The sequence below is a fragment of the Colias philodice genome, chromosome 17 (assembly GCF_061535455.1).
Source record: "Colias philodice isolate Cphi_HAF_F1 chromosome 17, ilColPhil1 Martin Lab GWU primary, whole genome shotgun sequence".
In the NCBI taxonomy this organism is placed as follows: Eukaryota; Metazoa; Arthropoda; class Insecta; order Lepidoptera; family Pieridae; genus Colias; species Colias philodice.
This window is the reverse complement of record NC_143102.1, coordinates 6,233,806-6,252,828: the sequence shown is the minus strand read 5'-3', so window position 1 is coordinate 6,252,828 and position 19,023 is coordinate 6,233,806. Positions and strand designations below refer to the sequence as shown.

The window sequence follows — 19,023 nt, the reverse complement described above, 5'->3', positions numbered from 1 at the left end:
ATTTGGCGAAAAATATCAACCGCGTTACTCCGCTTTCCATCTATTTTACACGATTCACTGAGCACTATGATTTAATTCTGTTGCTCAATTCCGTTGAATCTAGTTTAAAAATACATTATACAAAATACTTAATGGGTGCAATTTATGTAATTTGGCTGGGGAAATTTTGGAGGTTATAAAAGACCTAACTTTACATAATTCCTATTAAATCTTTAACATCTTTATTTTCACAGCATTTAATTCAACCATTCTAAACATTTATTTCTTATTTAAAATAACTAATTTGCTGAACGGCTTACAAGACAAAAAGATAATTACAATTTCCATGCGTCCATTGAGCGTCTTTCAAACGTTTTCAGCCATTTAAGTACCTCAAAGGCGTATCCAAATATGGAACTACGTGTATGAGAGATTTAAAAATTCATAGCTTTTTACGTTCCTAATGCATCTTTCATTCCACAGGTCAAGGTAACACAGAAACAACCCAACAGCAACGATGAAAAATTCATCAGGACTCTCACTAAAGGCGATTTCTTCGGCGAAAAGGCATTGCAAGGGTAAATATTTATTATCTCATATAGCATAGACTATTGTTCGTATAAATAATGATTTTTTATATAGCTTGATCATTCTTGACCATTGTTTAAAACAATCTTGTTTGAGTAATATATTGTTTGAATACTTTGTATAAAGATAAACATAATATTTCATGTTATCACTACATAGTATAAAACAAAGTCGCTTTCCCTGTCCCTATGTCCCTTTGTACGCTTAAATCTTTAAAACTACGCCACGGATTTTGATGCGGTTTTTTTTTAATAGATAGAGTGATTCAAGAGGAAGGTTTATATGTATAATAACATCCATTAAATAGTGGAGAAGTACTGTTATTTTCGAGATTTCTAATGTGATGTAGTAAAAAATTACATTTCTTCTGCTTACATTGCAAACGCAGGCTAAACCCTACGAGTTTTATCAAAATAATGTACTAAGTATTATACACATTGAAAAGGTCTACAGAAAAGTCCGCGATGGTATATGTCTATCTCTTATGGATAGCCCACAATAACTTTTTTTGTCATTTACTTTTTACGACAAATTATGGCTAATTTTCGAAGCGATTTTAACCAATACAGCATTAATCCTTAACCAATTAAATACCTTGAATACATTGTTCATTTAATATAGATCTATATGGCCCTTTACACCGTATGATTTAAGTGAATATTTTCGAAGATATTACAGATTTAAAAATTGCGGGACGTAGCGATTGCGGCGGTACCGGCCGGCCGCCCGGCTATACTATATTTTATACCCGTGCGAAGCCGGAGCGGGCCGCTATGTTTGTAATTTTTATATACAACGTTCACAGTTTTTCTGTAGTGTATTTAGTATCAGCATTGCACCCGTGCGAAGCCGGGGCGGGTCGCTAGTTTTTTATAGTTTATACTACAAGCTTTTTTGTTAGCGAATTTAAAACTTATCAAATCTTTCCAAAAAAACTATAAGACATGTAGTAATAAAAAATGAAATCGTATAGTATATTGAAATTATTAAAAAAACTTTAATTTTTATTGACGCAAAAATTTATACAGACCGGTCGTAAAATGTTCGCTGCGTGGTTTTATAACCTTAGAATTGCTAATTGAGGACCTTAAGATAACACGTGGTGACTTTCAGGGTCACTATATTATATACGTTACTGGCTCTATTTGCTATAAATTCTCACGTTTTCTGTACGTATAAAATATTAATATTGTTTGTGATATTTCGAAGCTATGCCAATTGCCATAACTTTCCTTGTTGGAAAGTGCGAAATTTAATAACTTAAAAGAGAGAAATCGTAAATGCTTGTTATGTGACATTGGATTTGTTAAACAATTAATGAGGCTGACTTCCTATACAATTTTAGATTTTAACGAAAACACGTTGTCACGTGGACCAAGCTGTGTTGAAGAATACTTTCAAAGCATGAAACCTTGGAAACTTTGAACTTGTTGTTTTTTAATGGCAGGTGTTAATTTTGTCCTTTTTTCATTAAATAAACATAAAATGAATACATTGTTATGAATCCTTTCCTATTTCTTGCTAAACCAGGCATGTAATAAAATAAAAAATCTTACCACGAATCAATTAGTATTTTTGAGCTGAAGCATAGTCAACCCACTGAAAAACAATTCTAAAAATAGGCTCTCATATTTCATTCATGAGCGGTTTTATAATAATTTCCCAATCCACTAGATGAGTTTAGTTTTTCGAAATGAAAGGTGAAACGTCTATACACATAGGTTACAAACATTGTAAGCAGTTGTGTTATAATAATGAAATATATCATTTTTCAGAGACGATCTACGAACGGCGAACATTATCTGCGACACGCCGGAGGGCACAACATGTCTCGTCATCGATCGGGAGACCTTCAACCAGCTGATATCTACTCTGGACGAAATTCGCACCAAGTACAAGGACGAGGGCGACGACAGGCACAGGTAATTTGGACCCAATTCCGTTTGAAATAGAGATAAATTTGGATTGCGTCTAACTACGCTGTTTTTGTTCATTGATTGAAAATTTGTTCCGAATAATCGCCATTCAACTTGTCCAACAAGGTGTGATTTGGTGTTTTAATATTATTAGATATATCTGAAGACAAACTTTTAAATTTTTATTAAAGTAAAACTGTTTGATTAGATAATTATATTTGTTAACATAAATGTTGAATATTAGGATTATTTTAAGATAAATTCGTAAACATATCTTCTGTCAAGTTCACAACCTCAGAGACAAAATGCTCGAATTACAATGGCTTGGTTGAAATCTCAAAATGCCACAATGCTATTGTGTTTTAATCATTTTATTGCTAAACATCGGACACACGCTTGATCGTATTTTAATGCTCTATTTCTGTTCATGCGTACATGGTATTCGTTTTGGTAAGTAAAACAAATGTATACAGTTAAAGGCCGTTGACTGAGTCTTTTATACAATATTACCATTACTTAGAATTGTTAATAATAAAACGCTATGTTATGAATGAGTTATAATTGTTTACAAAGTTTTGTTAAAATTAAAGACACTGCAACAGTACTTTCACTGTTATACTTAGAATATAAGCTAGAAATTAATATCCAAGTGGAAGTAAGGTTATTAACTTTCCTACATGACATAGAAAACATGTTTATAAAAGCTATTATAATTATAATTCACGCGTTTTTGCGATAGACTGCAACACAATGTATTGTGAGTTAATAAAGACATAGTAATGTCAATTTTAAAATGAATCTCATTAATAGAGTGTTTTTTCTTTAGCTCTTAGTATAAAAATCAATGTGATAGATACTAATTTAAACATACATTTTTATTAGTACAAAAAATATAAATAATGTAAACAGCCTATGATAAAGAAGCTCTTAAGATGTACAGCAATATATCTGGCATTTACATTATCAAGAAGATTAATTAATAGTCATTATTTTAAACGTAGACTTTGTTGTTATCTATACGGTACAGATAAGCAAGCTTCAAGTACAAATAGGCGCTTTCAACGTACCCTATTTTTAGTTCAAAAATAACCTTTTTGTAGCAGCTATTTACCTTAAGTCATGTCAGATTATTAGGCTCTTACAACAATCTAAATAAGGCTACATCGTTGCTATATTGTATTTCTTTATATCTATATAAAATTCTCGTATCACAATGTAAATTACCATGCTCCTACGAAACGACTGGACCAATTCTCATGAAATTTTATGTGGATAGATCTGAGAATCGGCCAACGTCTATATTTGATACCCCTTAGTTATAAGACTACGACAAAACAACGTTTGCCGGGACAGCTAGTGAAATATATGTATTTTCCACAGACTAAACGAAGAATTTGCCAACTTGCGTCTATCGGATCTACGCATCATCGCGACTCTCGGTATTGGAGGCTTTGGTCGCGTAGAATTAGTCCAGATACAAGGCGACTCCAGTCGTTCTTTCGCTCTAAAGCAGATGAAGAAAGCCCAGATCGTTGAGACGAGGCAGCAACAGCACATCATGTCTGAAAAAGAGATAATGTCCGAAATGAACTGCGAATTTATAGTCAAGTTGTATAAGACGTTCAAGGACCGTAAATACTTGTATATGCTTATGGAAACCTGCCTTGGTGGAGAGTTGTGGACTATTTTGAGGGATAGAGGTAACTTTTTCTTTATTGGTTGTTTTTTTTATTATATCTATGCAGAATATAAATAAAAGATATTATAATAAGAAATATGCTATAGATAATTGAAACAGAAATTATGAAAATATGAATTTTACTTTACATATTTAAAATTTAGATAAAGTAGAGAGTTCGTTTGATGTTAAAATTTATGAGCACATTTTGTAAAGAGTTTATTTTAGATGTTAATTATTTCGAATTTTACAACGCATTTTGAACTTTAATGAATTGATGTCGTAACCATATACATAATTAGTTTCTAAAATATCTTAATTTTAATTAAATTTGCATGACAATTTTTATTTAAAAAGCTATTTATAATTTAACAGCATACATAGCATTCCCTATGTATGTTTAATAAACTCTTTGAACATGGTTATGGCAACATAAAGCTGTATTCAAAGAGTTAATTATACCTATTTAGTAAAGAAAATTAATTTACGCTTTTAATATTTGCAGGACAATTCGATGACTCCACAACAAGGTTCTACACAGCGTGTGTCGTGGAAGCTTTCCACTACTTGCATTCTAGGAATATTATTTACAGGTAATTAAATCCAAAATGATAAAATACAAAGAGTAATAATAATTAATATAATAATTAATTAATAATAATTAATATACAAAGAGTATAGTAACAAAATGATTTATTACACTTGATTGGTATCAATAAACTCTAGAAATTATTTCGGATTACTAATAATTTGCCAAAGTTTTGTGTCAATTTTTATGTTTTTTACCAAAGGAAGAAAATAATAAACTAGGTTAGTCATTTAAACATTGATCGAAAAACTTTATAAATAAGGTGTAATCTGTAAGTAGGTAGATCAGTTTTACGCAACAGTTTCTAAGGGAAAACAAATATTTTATATTATACACCCACGCACAAACTTTCCTTTTATAATAATTTTGTGATATTATTCGTTGAGACAGGTAGACACATCTATTATTTATTCTGTTTCTAACACTGAAAATATAATACTTTTAGAAATGTTTTGGCTCGCTATCAGCATAGAAACAATTATCAAAAGAAAATAAAGGTGATTCTAATTGAATTATAATTAAGGTTCTTTACTAATTTCAAAGGTAAAATTATATAATGACAACTTTGATCTCGATTTAATTAATTTTCTTGTAGCGAAATAACAAAAATGAACTGACGTCTGACTGTTGGATCTTGTACAAGAAAATTAACTAATTAATAAAATTGTTTCTAGTTAATATTATAACAAAAATTACGTTTTTCATTATGTTAAATGTAAAGTACCTATTATTTACTAAATTGGTTCCCATAATTTAACACGAAGACATTGATATTTTGTACGTACATACGCAAATTGTTAAGAAATCGCTAAGTATTTCGGTTTTTTTTGTCTCCTACTCCGGTTACAAACCAAACTGAACCGACCAACTATTTTATGATTTATTAATAGAACCTCCTGCACTTTCTACATGGGGAAGTTAACTATACTTACCGTCAAAACAAATCTATTAACTGTCCTATTACATAATTTATTACTATGAAGCCATATCTAATCATTAGGTATCGTGAATTTAATGTTAGTGTTTGATGGCATTCAAATGCTTTATAAATATAAATTTGGCGGAAGACGCGTAGATAGAATCCCGCCTCGTGATCGTTTTTTTTCTATTCCTTAAAAATTTACACTAGGTATCGTATTTTCCAGGGATCTAAAGCCAGAAAACTTACTGTTGGACTCCAAAGGCTACGTGAAGCTGGTCGACTTTGGTTTCTCGAAGAAGTTGCAAGCGAGCCGCAAGACCTGGACCTTCTGTGGTACTCCGGAGTATGTGGCGCCAGAAGTCATTATGAATAGAGGTCACGATATTAGCGCGGATTATTGGTCGTTGGGTAAGTATTTTTTATGAGTTGTAAACAGTGTTCTTTAAGGTTTTAGAGGTCAGTTTTTACAATTGACTCTTGAGCGTCTAATAAAACAATACAAATACACAAATATGAATGATAAAAACTACTGTTTTTCAAATTGCTAAATGCTGTGTTATTAAACAAAATATCCATAGATTATGTGGTTCAAAAAATTAAGATAAAACATGCGAATAATTTTCTCAAAGACATTAAAAATAAAAAACGCCTACTTCACGAATTACGTTTATTGTAGTTTCCGACTAAAACTATGCGAACATTATTGTCTAATCTGATTTATTATCTAATTTTTCAGGTGTCCTCATGTTTGAGTTATTAACCGGTTCACCTCCCTTCACCGGGGCTGATCCAATGAAGACCTACAACAAAATATTAAAGGGTATAGATGCTGTGGAATTCCCGCGCTCAATCACCCGTAATGCCGCGAATCTTATCAAGAAACTGTGTAGAGACAACCCTGCGGAGCGCTTGGGCTATCAGCGTGGTGGCATCACTGAAATACAGAAACATAAGTGAGTATACATATTAAATTTAATGTTTATTATTATTACTATATTATATACATATTATTATTATAGATAGATGCATAGATCGTGACTGGGTCTTTACAAATCGATAACTGAATATAAGCAGAATTTGGTTGCGTATGTACCATACAAATTAAATTAAATGTTTTTATTTATTTCCTAATTAAGTACATATATGTTGAACTAATGAGGAGGTAATATTGAAATTCTAGATTTATAAAAATATACAACATTGATCTCTGAAAAATACACAGCATACTAAAATCACAATCATTTACTTTCAGATGGTTTGACGGTTTCAACTGGGAAGGCTTAGCGCAACGCACGCTAGAGCCGCCAATCAAGCCCACAGTGAAGTCAGCCATCGACACCCACAACTTCGACCAATACCCGCCCGATGCGGACGAACCGCCGCCAGACGACCTCTCCGGCTGGGACGCAACCTTCTAGAACATTCTAGAATGTTCTGGAACGTTCTGGAACCTTCGGGAACAACGCAGAAACGCTTCGGAACAAACTTATTTTATACAACTAGAACGTGACATATAAATGTTTAAAATATATTTTATATCAATACTACAAATGTAGATATATTTATAATCCAATACTTATTGACTCTAATCCGATAGCGTTGTATCTTGCGTAAGGATAATACATATTTTGTATAATAACTTGTCATTACAAAGTAATGTATCGAATTTGGCATTAGTTAGGAATTTTTTATCTCATTTTAATAATTATAGTTAAGAGACGTTTGCCATTACGCTATTCAGGCCTTGCCAAGAATTATGTGAATGATAAAGATTATATTATCTCTTTCAAATTTAACGAAACTACTATTTTTCATACTATGTTGCAATCCTTTTTGTGTAAATAAATTGTATTTTCATCGTTATATAAAAAGTCGTTAATAATTAATAATGCCTGTAAAGTAAACATTTTATTCCTATTTATTTTAATTCTGACCATATACTCTTTCTACTGTTTTTGTCTTATATTTTAACATAAAATATTTTCCTAAAAGCATTAGATTTTAAGAGAATAGGTGACTTGTATACCAAACCAATGTTACCAAGCAATGGTAAATGCCAAAACCACAATTAAGGAACTTTTCAAATAATTGTAAATAAAATTTATTGCTGAAATATGCTTCTAGAAATATTATGGATGCGAATTTCAATAATATTTATGTTCACGATATGCTTTGTTGATAAAAATCGATGTATTGACAAAGTTCAAAAACGAATTATATTGCAATATATTTGCAGTCCAAATTCGTTTGATGTTTTCGAATCTACGAAGTCGCAATTTATTCCTAATGTAATATAATAATTATTGTATTTTTTTTGTTTAATTTAATGAATGTGATAATCGTGACTTTTGATAGTGTTGTTTAGATGTGGTGCTCAAATAAAATGTACTAAATTAACAAATATAATTAGAATTTTGTTTATCACTAAAATGTGTAATAAAATGTTATTTAAGCAAATCAATTATTGCCTTATTATATAGAAAAAATATTACGGGCTTAAAAATTCTATGCACAATTATTCTCCACTTCATAGTTTGATTTATAATTGTAAATATTAATTAGATAAATATAACATATTATTGATAATTTTGTATGAATATTAAATATTTTAATTTGTGAAGTGTTATTTTAATACAATTGTTGTAAGGACGTATATTTTTGTAATCATAGGTTAATTATGAAATTGTAATGAAGTTAATTTTACTTTGAAATATGTTAAAATACATTATTTCGATCAAATTTATCTTTCTTTTTTACGTAAGTAATACTCCCTTAGATATAATTGCATGTACAGTTTTCAAAACACTGTTTATGAAATCTGAATATCTTTTGAAGATTTTCTGGCAATAATAACATACATTTTTGAAGATCGAGTTGTTTTTAACACCTCTTTCGGATATTATAGGGTGAAGAGAATAATATATAAAATACATAGTACATATACAGCATTTTAGAAATAAACAATCTAGCTAGTGTCAATGCAAAGATTTGAACCTTCGATGAATTTCCTTTTACGTTGGAGGACCACTATAGCATTGATCAAGAATTGAAAAAAAAAACAAATATACTTACCTAATATATGATCTAGTTAATACAAAAGCTCTGCTACGTGTAGTGCGGAAGCACTACATGAAATATAATTTTTTAATTTACGCATAGTATACAAATTTTACCCATAAGATTTCTTCAGATTTTAGTTGCGACAAAAATCGTGCTACGAAATTATTAGTAAGTACAGATCCTCGTAATCTTTTAACTCAGAATCGTATAGAATCAATACGGGAACATTTTACATGAGTTTAAACTTGTTAAGTGGGTCGTGAGCTGTGATGGTACTAGGTAAATACAGTTGCGCTTCAAACGTCCTTTAAAATTGGGTGTGGTACAAAATATAAACTGAACATCGTAATAATATTTTGGGAAGCTCAAATTTAAAGTAAAAAAAAAACAGCCATTTTATATATTTATATACTCTTCATAATATTATGTAAAATGTCACGAACATTACACCATAAACATCAGTCAGTCAGCAAATCACGTTGTAACAGCAAGTATATTTTATATTTTTAAAAGAAAAGTCCTTGCATTGAATGCAGGCTATCGTATTTCGCTGACCTGCAAAATATGGGAGCGTTTAATGTAACATTTTTGTATATTTCTCGATTTATTTTTAAAAATTTATTATGGCCATTTTACTCATTAGGCTAAGTACTTTCGATATCAGTTTAAAGTTTTTTGATATATGTCATAGTTACGGAATAATCGCTTGTGAACACTAAAACGATTACACCCTGTATAGGAAAAAACGCACAAGCTCGTGACTTACAACCACAATGTATGTATCCGAATACGGAATTCCGTAGCGGGTCAGTTATCGGAAAGTTGGCCCCTTCAACGTCCGCACTCCGCAACTAGGTGGTGTTGTTGTCTATTTCGCATAATATATCCCTTTAAACATTATTGATTCGATTTAATTTTAAATTCTTACTGTAAAATGAATCTTTCGTTTAAAATTTATCTAGTTTAGTTCTGGTCTAAGATCCGAACATAAGGCGAAATTCAACGGCGTGATAATAGAATGAGACCAATTTTATAATTAAATTAGTCTATTAAAAAATGTATTAAAAATGGGTTGACTGGGAAAATCCTGGACAGGACATTTTTAATGAATTTAAAAAAAAACATTTTTTTTTAATTAATTGCAGTATCAAGATAATAAAAAAAAAATATAATAGACTTAAAGTATGAAACCTACAGAATGTGCAGTCATAGTTTTCTAATATTTACCGGGACAAACGGCTAGGTTAGCAGGTATAAACAGGTATGGTCGGTACCAGTTACTTTCACTTGATAGGATGATGAAAAAAAAAAATTATGTCATCACTGTTTTATTACAAAATTGTTTTATTATCTCGAAACTGCAATTATTAAAAAATAAAAATAAATAAAAAAAATTTAATTCATTAAAAATGTCCTGTCCAGGATTTTCCCAGTCAACCCATTTTTAATACATTTTTTAATAGACTAAATTAATTATAAAATTGGTCTCATTCTATTATCACGCCGTTGAATTTCGCCTTATGTTCGGATCTTAGACCATTCTGTAAAAATACTGAATACCCAGGAACGAAATGTATATAGTGACGTAGAGGCATAGTTTTACTTATATTCATTAACAAATAAATGTGGCTTATATAATATATAAAAAGTATGTAATAAATAATAATATCTACTTCTGTCCTTCTGAATGTTATAAACTGAAAAACTATGTATTTTACCAAAAATTCAAACAAGCGACGATATTCCTACACCATCTATGGATTTTATATTTTTATCATCAGACTTATTTCTTCCTTATCTTACTGTTTATAACGATTCCTTAAACCCATTTATATTCCGGCGAGTTCGTAAACAACCTTTATTAGTACAAAAGAGATTTAACCGTAGAATAATCGAGTCAAATCCCAAAGTTCGTAGATATGGGTCGCGGGTAATGAGTTTCCAGAGGTGTTAATAAGTAAACACGTGAACCATTTTCAGCTGCCAATATATCTTCACCGTTTAATTATGGATGTGATATTACGCTCTGAATATAATATTAATCCCTGGAATTGGGTAAGGGATGAATCTTCTAAATGTCAAGGTTCTGGTAGGTAATTTAGTAACGTATTGGTACTATACATATTGTAAGTAGAACTTTGTTGGAACTTATTATTTGCAGCATATTTAAGTTATTATTTAAGAGATGTAGATCTTCAGTAGATACATACACTCCTATACAGAAAGAGAATGCTTCGTAAAATAGATAGTAGATCACACTTTTTACTACAATCGAAATGTTATAATAATGCATAAGAAATGAACCTGGCACAGCGTATAGTATAACCCTACCAAGTATGGTATTACAATATCTGTGGCTCTACCTTTGTTTTACTAATCTACATTCCAAACCTGATATTATCTTGGAAGTATAAAGAAGGTAGGTACCTGCTAAAAATGTATTTCCTGATCTGTAGATTGAGGTCAAAAGTTACCCTATTATACAGCTGGTTAACGAATCATCACAAAGCTTGATTGCAACATTCCGATTGGTCACACAGAAATGCATTCGAAACCGCAATGTGTCAAACAATGTGACAAAATGATCCGTGTAGCGAGGAAGCGCTGTGTTTTCGCGCGTTGATAACTTCATTCCTGTGTATAATGGGATAATTTGGTTCCGCACCTCTTGGGGTCCAACCCTCTATCGGTATTTGTCGATTGAAAGCGCTCATGGAAGTTAATCACAGCGCTAATTTGATTGAATGCGTAAAGTAAATTGGAATCGAGATCATTTGTTTTGGTCAAAATGGACTTGTATGTATGAATATAATAAATTTCACGTAAAGTGATTGTTGCTTTTTACCAAAAGGTTTATGAATTGTTAATTAATTTAGACTTTTCAAATAAATTTAGAGTATTTTTCATATTTTGTCAGCAATTTAATAATGCTAGCAAAGGAGAGAAAATAAATAGGTAACAAAAAAGAAACTCGAAAAGTAAAGTTTAGGTGCAAAAATAATTTTCTTCAGCCTTATCCAATTAAATGACAAAAAACATACTTACTAACATTATTAAGAGGGTTAACCCTCATTAATTAAAAGAGCCTGAAAATTGTGAAAGGCTGACTTTGTAGAATAATCAAATTTACCAACGAGCGTTATAATAGAGGTTGTTTAAATGTCTTTTGAATAAAATACTCATAAAAATTCATAAAACTTGTCGCAAAATGACTTTTTTCTATAAAAGAGCTTAAAACTTACTGGGTTATGGATGAGTAGGCAGTCCCGATTATCAATTTTAGCGACCTAGTTCGTCTCGAAAGATAAATTACTTTTACGTTTATACGGTTATATTGTCAAGTTTTTCACAAACTAATAACGAAGTTGCGGGAAAAAATTGCGCAAAATTTAATTACCTAAGTTTATACTTTACAAGATGTTATGATAAAACTGAGCTTTTTTAGAAGTCATTCACGAAATTGTTATAAGCAATATACTCAATTACACAACTAGGTAATATTAAACCTCTAAATCTTATTTAACTTTTCTATTTATTATAAAAGCAGTTTAATAACGACACGACAACTTATCACCTATTGTATGCAACTATTATACGTCACGTCTGACGTCACAAAACTAACAATATAACCTCAGTACTAAAAGGAACATTAAAATTCAAACACAAAACATCATAGGTGCTCACTTCGTGACAATGTGAACATTACACGGCCTTTGGGACACTTTCGCACTCTATGATTAATAATTTAAACATACCTTTTGTACGGTAACAGAACGCCATGAGTATTATGTACTCACATTTTGTCTTTGACCTTTTCACACGTACTTTTTTTGATTGAAGTTGTAAGGTTTTTTTTGGTTGAAGTCGTTTTTATGTTTATTATATTAGAATTTTACTTATTTCAAAGTAAATTGAACTGCTTTGATATCAAAACGATTTCAGGCTTCAATTAGATGCTTTTCAAACCCTACACTTTACTTATACCAAGCATCATAAGTCCGGTTAGGCTGTAGCCCTTTTGGGCTAACAGAGATAATACACATTAAAAAGAAAAAAGAACCGTGTGTTTTTAGCATTTTAATTATTTTAAGTACATATAATTATGTGATAAATGCGACCCATGATTACGTGAGAGCACAAACACACCTACTAAAACGTGTATTACATAATGCCTCACGCCCGTACTCCCAAAGGAAGTAGACACACATACACTGTAGTCAATCCATCGTAGTTATTTGCCTCTATAATAGAGGGCGAGCCTTCAAACCCACACATTTATGAACTCCTGTTGCTTTTATAGTGCTATTCAATGATAATATATAGACAACTAGCTGTGCCCAGCGGTTTTACTTGCATTGCTCCGCTCCTATTGGTCCTTCGCTTTCTTGAACACTGATCATTTTTTTCAAATCGGATCCCTTAATTTTTTGATATTAGCGCGTTCAACCAAAAAAAGAAACTCTTTAGATGTATAATAATAGATCAAAACAGCCCTAGGATCCTAAAATCGTATTCGTACTGCGTCGCTTAATAACAACTCGATAGAAAACATATCGTGAAAAATGCATGCTCCTTTTGTCTCTGTCGTCGACCTTTGGACTCTGCTAATAGAAATACTTATCACGCCTAGTTAGCATGTCCCATGTCACATCATTCGCTTCAACTAGGTCGTTACTGAGATTCTGTGTACAGTTACAGCGAAAATAGCAAAATATACATTAAGAGCAAACTACAAAGTGTGATGATATGATGAAATTGTAGCTTCTGCTTTCAACTTTGCACGCATTATACCGGAATGAAAATTGGCAATTGAAGCATTATTTTGTAGGTCATAATAAAACAATTTAAATTATATGTCATTATTTTAAAAATGTTAACTTGTAATAAAATGTTGCATATCAGGTAAAACGCGACTGTAAATCAAGATAGAGATCTCTATCTTGGCTCGAATTAACTACGATTTTTGTAATAAAATTGTACCTACATAAACCGCATATATATTTAACATAAATAATAATAAATACTTTAGCCTAAATCCTTACTTTGTAAGAAACCAACTAACAACGTCTTAGCAAACCATAAAAAATGATACAGTGTTATAATCCCGACTGTACCAGATTACTGAACCGTGGTCAGTGCATGTGTAATTTAGAATTGAAGCCTCAGGCAGTCAATATGTAGTCAGTTGACACTTCAGCAAGGGTATATGAAGGAAACCCTATACAGAAATCAAAGCAATGTATAAGCTTTGCATTGATTTGGAAAATTTAAAACGATATGTAGTTTTGTTATTTCTATTGGTGTTTATGCATAAAAAATGCTACTAACAAAAATACGTTTGTGCTACGAAAAACAGGCAATTGATTTAATTTGTACCTGCTTATATTTTTACTTATTAACATAGTAGGTAAGAAGAGTACCTTAAGAAGTTTTAAGCACCTACTTAAGTTACATTATCTCTCTCTTACCTAGCTTATTTCACTCTTCTTTATTGTTATCGTATCTTCTTTCCTATCCTTATTTTTTTATATATTATTATATTTATTCATTGTATATGATATATTAATTTTATTTTGTTCATTTACGCCTTATTTTTTGCTCACCCACCTCAATCTCTCCTTACGCATATACATACGGTAGCCTGGAAGAGATCGCTACCTAGCGATAAGGCCGCCGTTTGTACATGTCTTTCTCTATTTTATGTTCTTTCTGTATTTGTACTTTCTGATGTGTGTGCAATAAAGTATAAAATAAATAAATAATAAATAGGTACAATATAGTAAACAATATTATATCATTTCAGTAAGTGTGTAGTTTCAGATGTTAGTGACCAAATCATAGTCTATAATATGACACGAAAATAACTCTATTATTTGAAGGTACACAACTCATAGAGGTAAGGAATTAAAAATGCATTTATTAATTTTCTTTAATAACAATCCCACGCAAATCTTTTAGCTTGTTAAATTATCATTTTAATAAGGTAAATATTATTTTCTAATGTTAGTAATTAGGCGTTCATCAACTATTGATGCATAACATTCGCATCATATTCGCATACATATACATTATACATATACAAACCTTATGAAAAAAAAAACAATTCTCAATATATCAGGAGTTATACACGTGAGAATATTTCCCGAATACAAACCTTATATGTATATAAATAAACATGTATAACGATTTTAATTATGAGTAATAATAATACAGTGGAATCCGTTTATAATGACATCGAAGGGAATCGACAAACACGTCATAATAAGCGGACGTCATACAAAGCGTTATGTGAAATGAAAAATCTTTTTTATGTAAATATGTATGTATTTAAGTATTTTAATACAGAAACATAGTATACTTGAATATGTATAGGTACATATTAAATCAAAATCAAAATTGCACGTAATCAGCAGATTATTATAATAACTACATATTTTTACTGTAAGTACCTACACTGTAATTTTTGTCTGCTTTTGTTTTTTCATTTTATTGTAAAAAACAGTCTCTAATACTAGTGTAAAGAAGACATAGCTTTGGTCAAATTATCATTTTCAATATTGCTGTTAACAAATCGTGATAATAAATTCACTTCGGTCATTATAACCATATATAATTTATTAAAAATGGGTCATAATAAGCGGTATGTCACTGTAAGGGAAGTCAATATATCCGACTTTTTTATAAAGAATTTTATATGAAAACCAAACTTCGTAGTGCAATCACGTCATAATAACCGGTTGGTCAATATAGGCGGAGTCATAATAAACGGATTCTACTGTAGTAAAGATGCCGTAAATAAGGATGTAGTATTAGTAGTATTTTTTAATGACTTATTATGGTCGCTGATGTGGTAAAATAAAAGGAATGAAAATAGATATTCCTTAAAAAATAAACTTAGGAAAGGGTTACTTAGGTTTACGTTACGTTACGTTAAGTAAATTTTTTAATTGGCCAGTTTTCCTTGATTCAAGAATATTATTTCTTTCTTGCTGAGTTCAAATTTTCTTAAATATTATAAAAATAACCTATAAAAGAAGAAATTGTATAGGATTTTTAATTTATACATCACTAGCGGTCCGCCCCGGCTTCGCCCGTGGTACATATTTCGCAATAAAAAGTAGCCTATGTCTCAGGTATCAAAATATCTCCATACCAAATTTCATGCAAATTGGTTCAGTAGTTTAGGCGTGATTGAGTAACAGACAGACAGACAGAGTTACTTTCGCATTTATAATATTAGTATGGATTTTGTACACTTCTATACCATATATATCTCAGCCTCATGACATGAGTCAGAATGATGAATAACATTTTTTCTCATTTCACCAATCGAGTGAACCATAATGTTTTCATCTGTTTATACACATCTGCATATCCGGGTCAAACGGATATGTTCGCAGTTAGTTCTATAATTCACAGGTTTGTTGTTTTATTTTTTAGTTTTATAGCATTAATGCAACTTAATGTATTTTTCGAGGAATAGAAAGAAAATACTACTGCGAGGATTCGAAACCACATCCTTCTCCTTACCTAGCCTAGATTAGCTACACCTTAGACCGTTGCGACATGAGCCTACTTTACCAATCGAGAAAATGTTCAATTAGGAACTCATTCATAGAGTTTACAAATGTATGAAAAAATTAATCGCCTTCATTACATACACCTATGATTAAAACCAGTCATTATAAAACCGGTTAAACTAAAATTTAATAACAATCATTAGAAAAAACAACGCTTATCATAATCGCATTAAAATCTAAAACAATGGCAAGTAAACGCTTTTTACGTACAGTGATAGAGCAACTGTGACGAAAACATTTTCCTCACTCGATTGCTGTGTGAACAATTTTCATAGCCAGCTCAGTTGAAATTTGTGTTGCGAGGAGGACACTCGCTTCCCTCTGAACGATTTCGTTCGCGTAAACAAACTCGACTGGTAAACGACGATCCGTACGACTGTATATCTTATTCCCTCGTGAATTAAACTATATGTGGATTAATATTCGGTGCTAGTGACATCAGTGTTTCAATCGTGTATTGTTTGTGTTTTCCGGCGTGTTTTTCAGGTAATTCTAACTTGTTATGAACAATTTGTGCGTGAATAAGTTCGAGCCGGCATTCACTTGTTTTGGTTTCACCGGATTCCTTAAGTGGGTTGCAATTAATTTGGCTCTAATTTCCGACGTTGGATCGGTTGCGTAATTGTTATATATAATTGCAAATACTAATTAGCTCGGTGTTCATTTGAGATTAATTAAATTAATCTAACTTGATTTAAAATAAATTTAGTCTCTCTTACATGTTTGTTTATGGTTGAATTAAATACGATGATAAACACTCTACATTCTCTTGAAGTTTAATATTATCAATAATTAAATATGCTGTCATATCTTTGAATTCGTAACGTATGAAATCAGTTATTCGAGGGAATTATACAAATAATATAAATAATTATAATCCGACACTAATTTTAATATCTAAAAAATAATTAATCATAATATGACTCCACCTGTGTGCGTGTAGGTCTACGCAGCTTAAAACAACAGGATAATCTGCTACGTAATTGACTAAAAAGTAAAATATCATTTTAACTTAACTAGAATTAAATTAAAACAATTAGAGAGTCTTACTTTATTGAAACTGCTTAAATTAAATATATATTCATGAAACAGTTAGCTTAATAGATCTACTAACGTAATCTTATTACAAAAAATATAAAAGATTATAATATATTTGCGCTGCTCTACCTCATATAATTATTTTTTCATGAACTTACGTTTGCTCCTTTAATGTTAATCATATATATTATTATTAAAAAATGCGTTTAAGAAAGTATATTTACAATTTTGGTAAGAACATATTATAAGCTTTACTTAGTTATGAATGTTTTAAATAGATACCCGAAAATGTATTACTTTTTAATTATCAAATGTAATACAATGGACCTCATTATGGACATAAAATGACTCATTTAAAACTTATACGATAATTATTATTACAAGACTACATATTTAGTATAATAATTAGTAATTACGAATATAATGGTACACTGTCAAGTGTGTTTCTGACTTTATTCATATTGTCATAAACGGTTGTAAACACATGCGGCGTTGATCACATTTCTGTGTTTAAGAGATTTTTCTTCAGCTGAAACCTACTATATAGTATTAAAACAAAATAATTAATCTCCTTTCGTACAACATGGTACAACTGAAAGAGCCCTGTTACTGCACTAGACGGAACAGCTTTTTTTAGGATTATTTTATGGAGCCTACAAGAGGAAGGACAGAAATGTCTTATTAATTATGAAAGCTAGTTTTCCGCCCGCGGCTTCACCCGCGTTGATGCAAATCCCGCATAGTGCTGCGAGATTTCCAGGGTAAAAACTATCCTATTTCTTTTCTCTGATATCAAACTATATTTGTACCAAATTTCAGTCAAATCGGTGCCATGTTTGAGGCGTGAAGACGAGACAGACAAATAGAGTTACTTTTGAATTTATGATGTTATTATACCTAGTTAGAATAAGATTATTTATGAAAATCCTTTTAATCTTCAAGAAACTTTTTAAGACGCTGCTTTGTTTAACACATTAATTAACCATATTAACTCAAAGAACAAAGAGTTTTGTTTAATGTAACTCAGTTGCAACTACAGTTAATTCTTCACAAGCGGCTTACATGGGTTTTCTGTTTCTAATCCTGTAAGCTCTTTTCTCTTTAGTTAACGTATATTAAAGCAAAGAAATGCGAGTTTCTTTTTCATTTAAACTGCAGTTTTAATTAAATAGTGCAAGAAATTGTGGATATACATTTACGAGTTACATAAAATGTAACTTGATATAATAATCAATTATATGGATGATATTTCCGTAGCCACACAATTATGTTGGTAAATGGGTATATCGATCAAATAATAGTTATTAAAATAACGAAAAGTTAATGATTTGTATCCACTTAAGTGGACGTATAATATTTCTTATACAAGTAATTACCCGCTTCGGCTATATACGAATAATTCTATTATACGAATATTTATATTCGAATAATGATATTATACGATGTAAAAAACAAATACATTATGCGTTTGTGTAGAACAATAAATAACATAGGAGACCAAATATTATCATCGAAGTTTGTCAGATGAAAACATAGTGTGTAAATTATGTAGAATTCAAATGTAGTTAATATCTTATGATACAGGAAAAATATTTACCTATTACCTACATAATTTATATAGAATAATTATACTATGGAAACAAACATACTATGGCATGGGAAATAAACAAAAT

The 19,023-nt window shown here is 30.7% G+C and overlaps 2 protein-coding genes across 6 annotated transcripts in view; both read left to right on the top strand.

The window, feature by feature from the left end:
- for (cGMP-dependent protein kinase for) overlaps positions 1-8,409 on the top strand; it is a 108,662-nt gene extending 100,253 nt beyond the window's left edge. For all 5 annotated transcript variants that reach the window (XM_089706126.1, XM_089706127.1, XM_089706123.1 and 2 more), the window contains 7 exons: positions 463-557; positions 2,343-2,489; positions 3,864-4,183; positions 4,667-4,754; positions 5,896-6,080; positions 6,409-6,625; positions 6,925-8,409. In XM_089706126.1, coding sequence (XP_089562252.1) covers positions 463-557; positions 2,343-2,489; positions 3,864-4,183; positions 4,667-4,754; positions 5,896-6,080; positions 6,409-6,625; positions 6,925-7,090 — 1,218 coding nt within the window. In that variant the 3' untranslated portion in view covers positions 7,091-8,409. The remainder of the gene's footprint in view (positions 1-462; positions 558-2,342; positions 2,490-3,863; positions 4,184-4,666; positions 4,755-5,895; positions 6,081-6,408; positions 6,626-6,924) is intronic.
- An 8,188-nt stretch (positions 8,410-16,597) lies between these two features.
- The window catches only part of RapGAP1 (Rap GTPase activating protein 1), a 223,922-nt gene continuing 221,496 nt past the window's right edge, over positions 16,598-19,023 (top strand). Inside the window, exon 1 of the mRNA XM_089706131.1 lies at positions 16,598-16,798. The gene's annotated coding sequence lies outside the window, so the exon portion shown is untranslated. The remainder of the gene's footprint in view (positions 16,799-19,023) is intronic.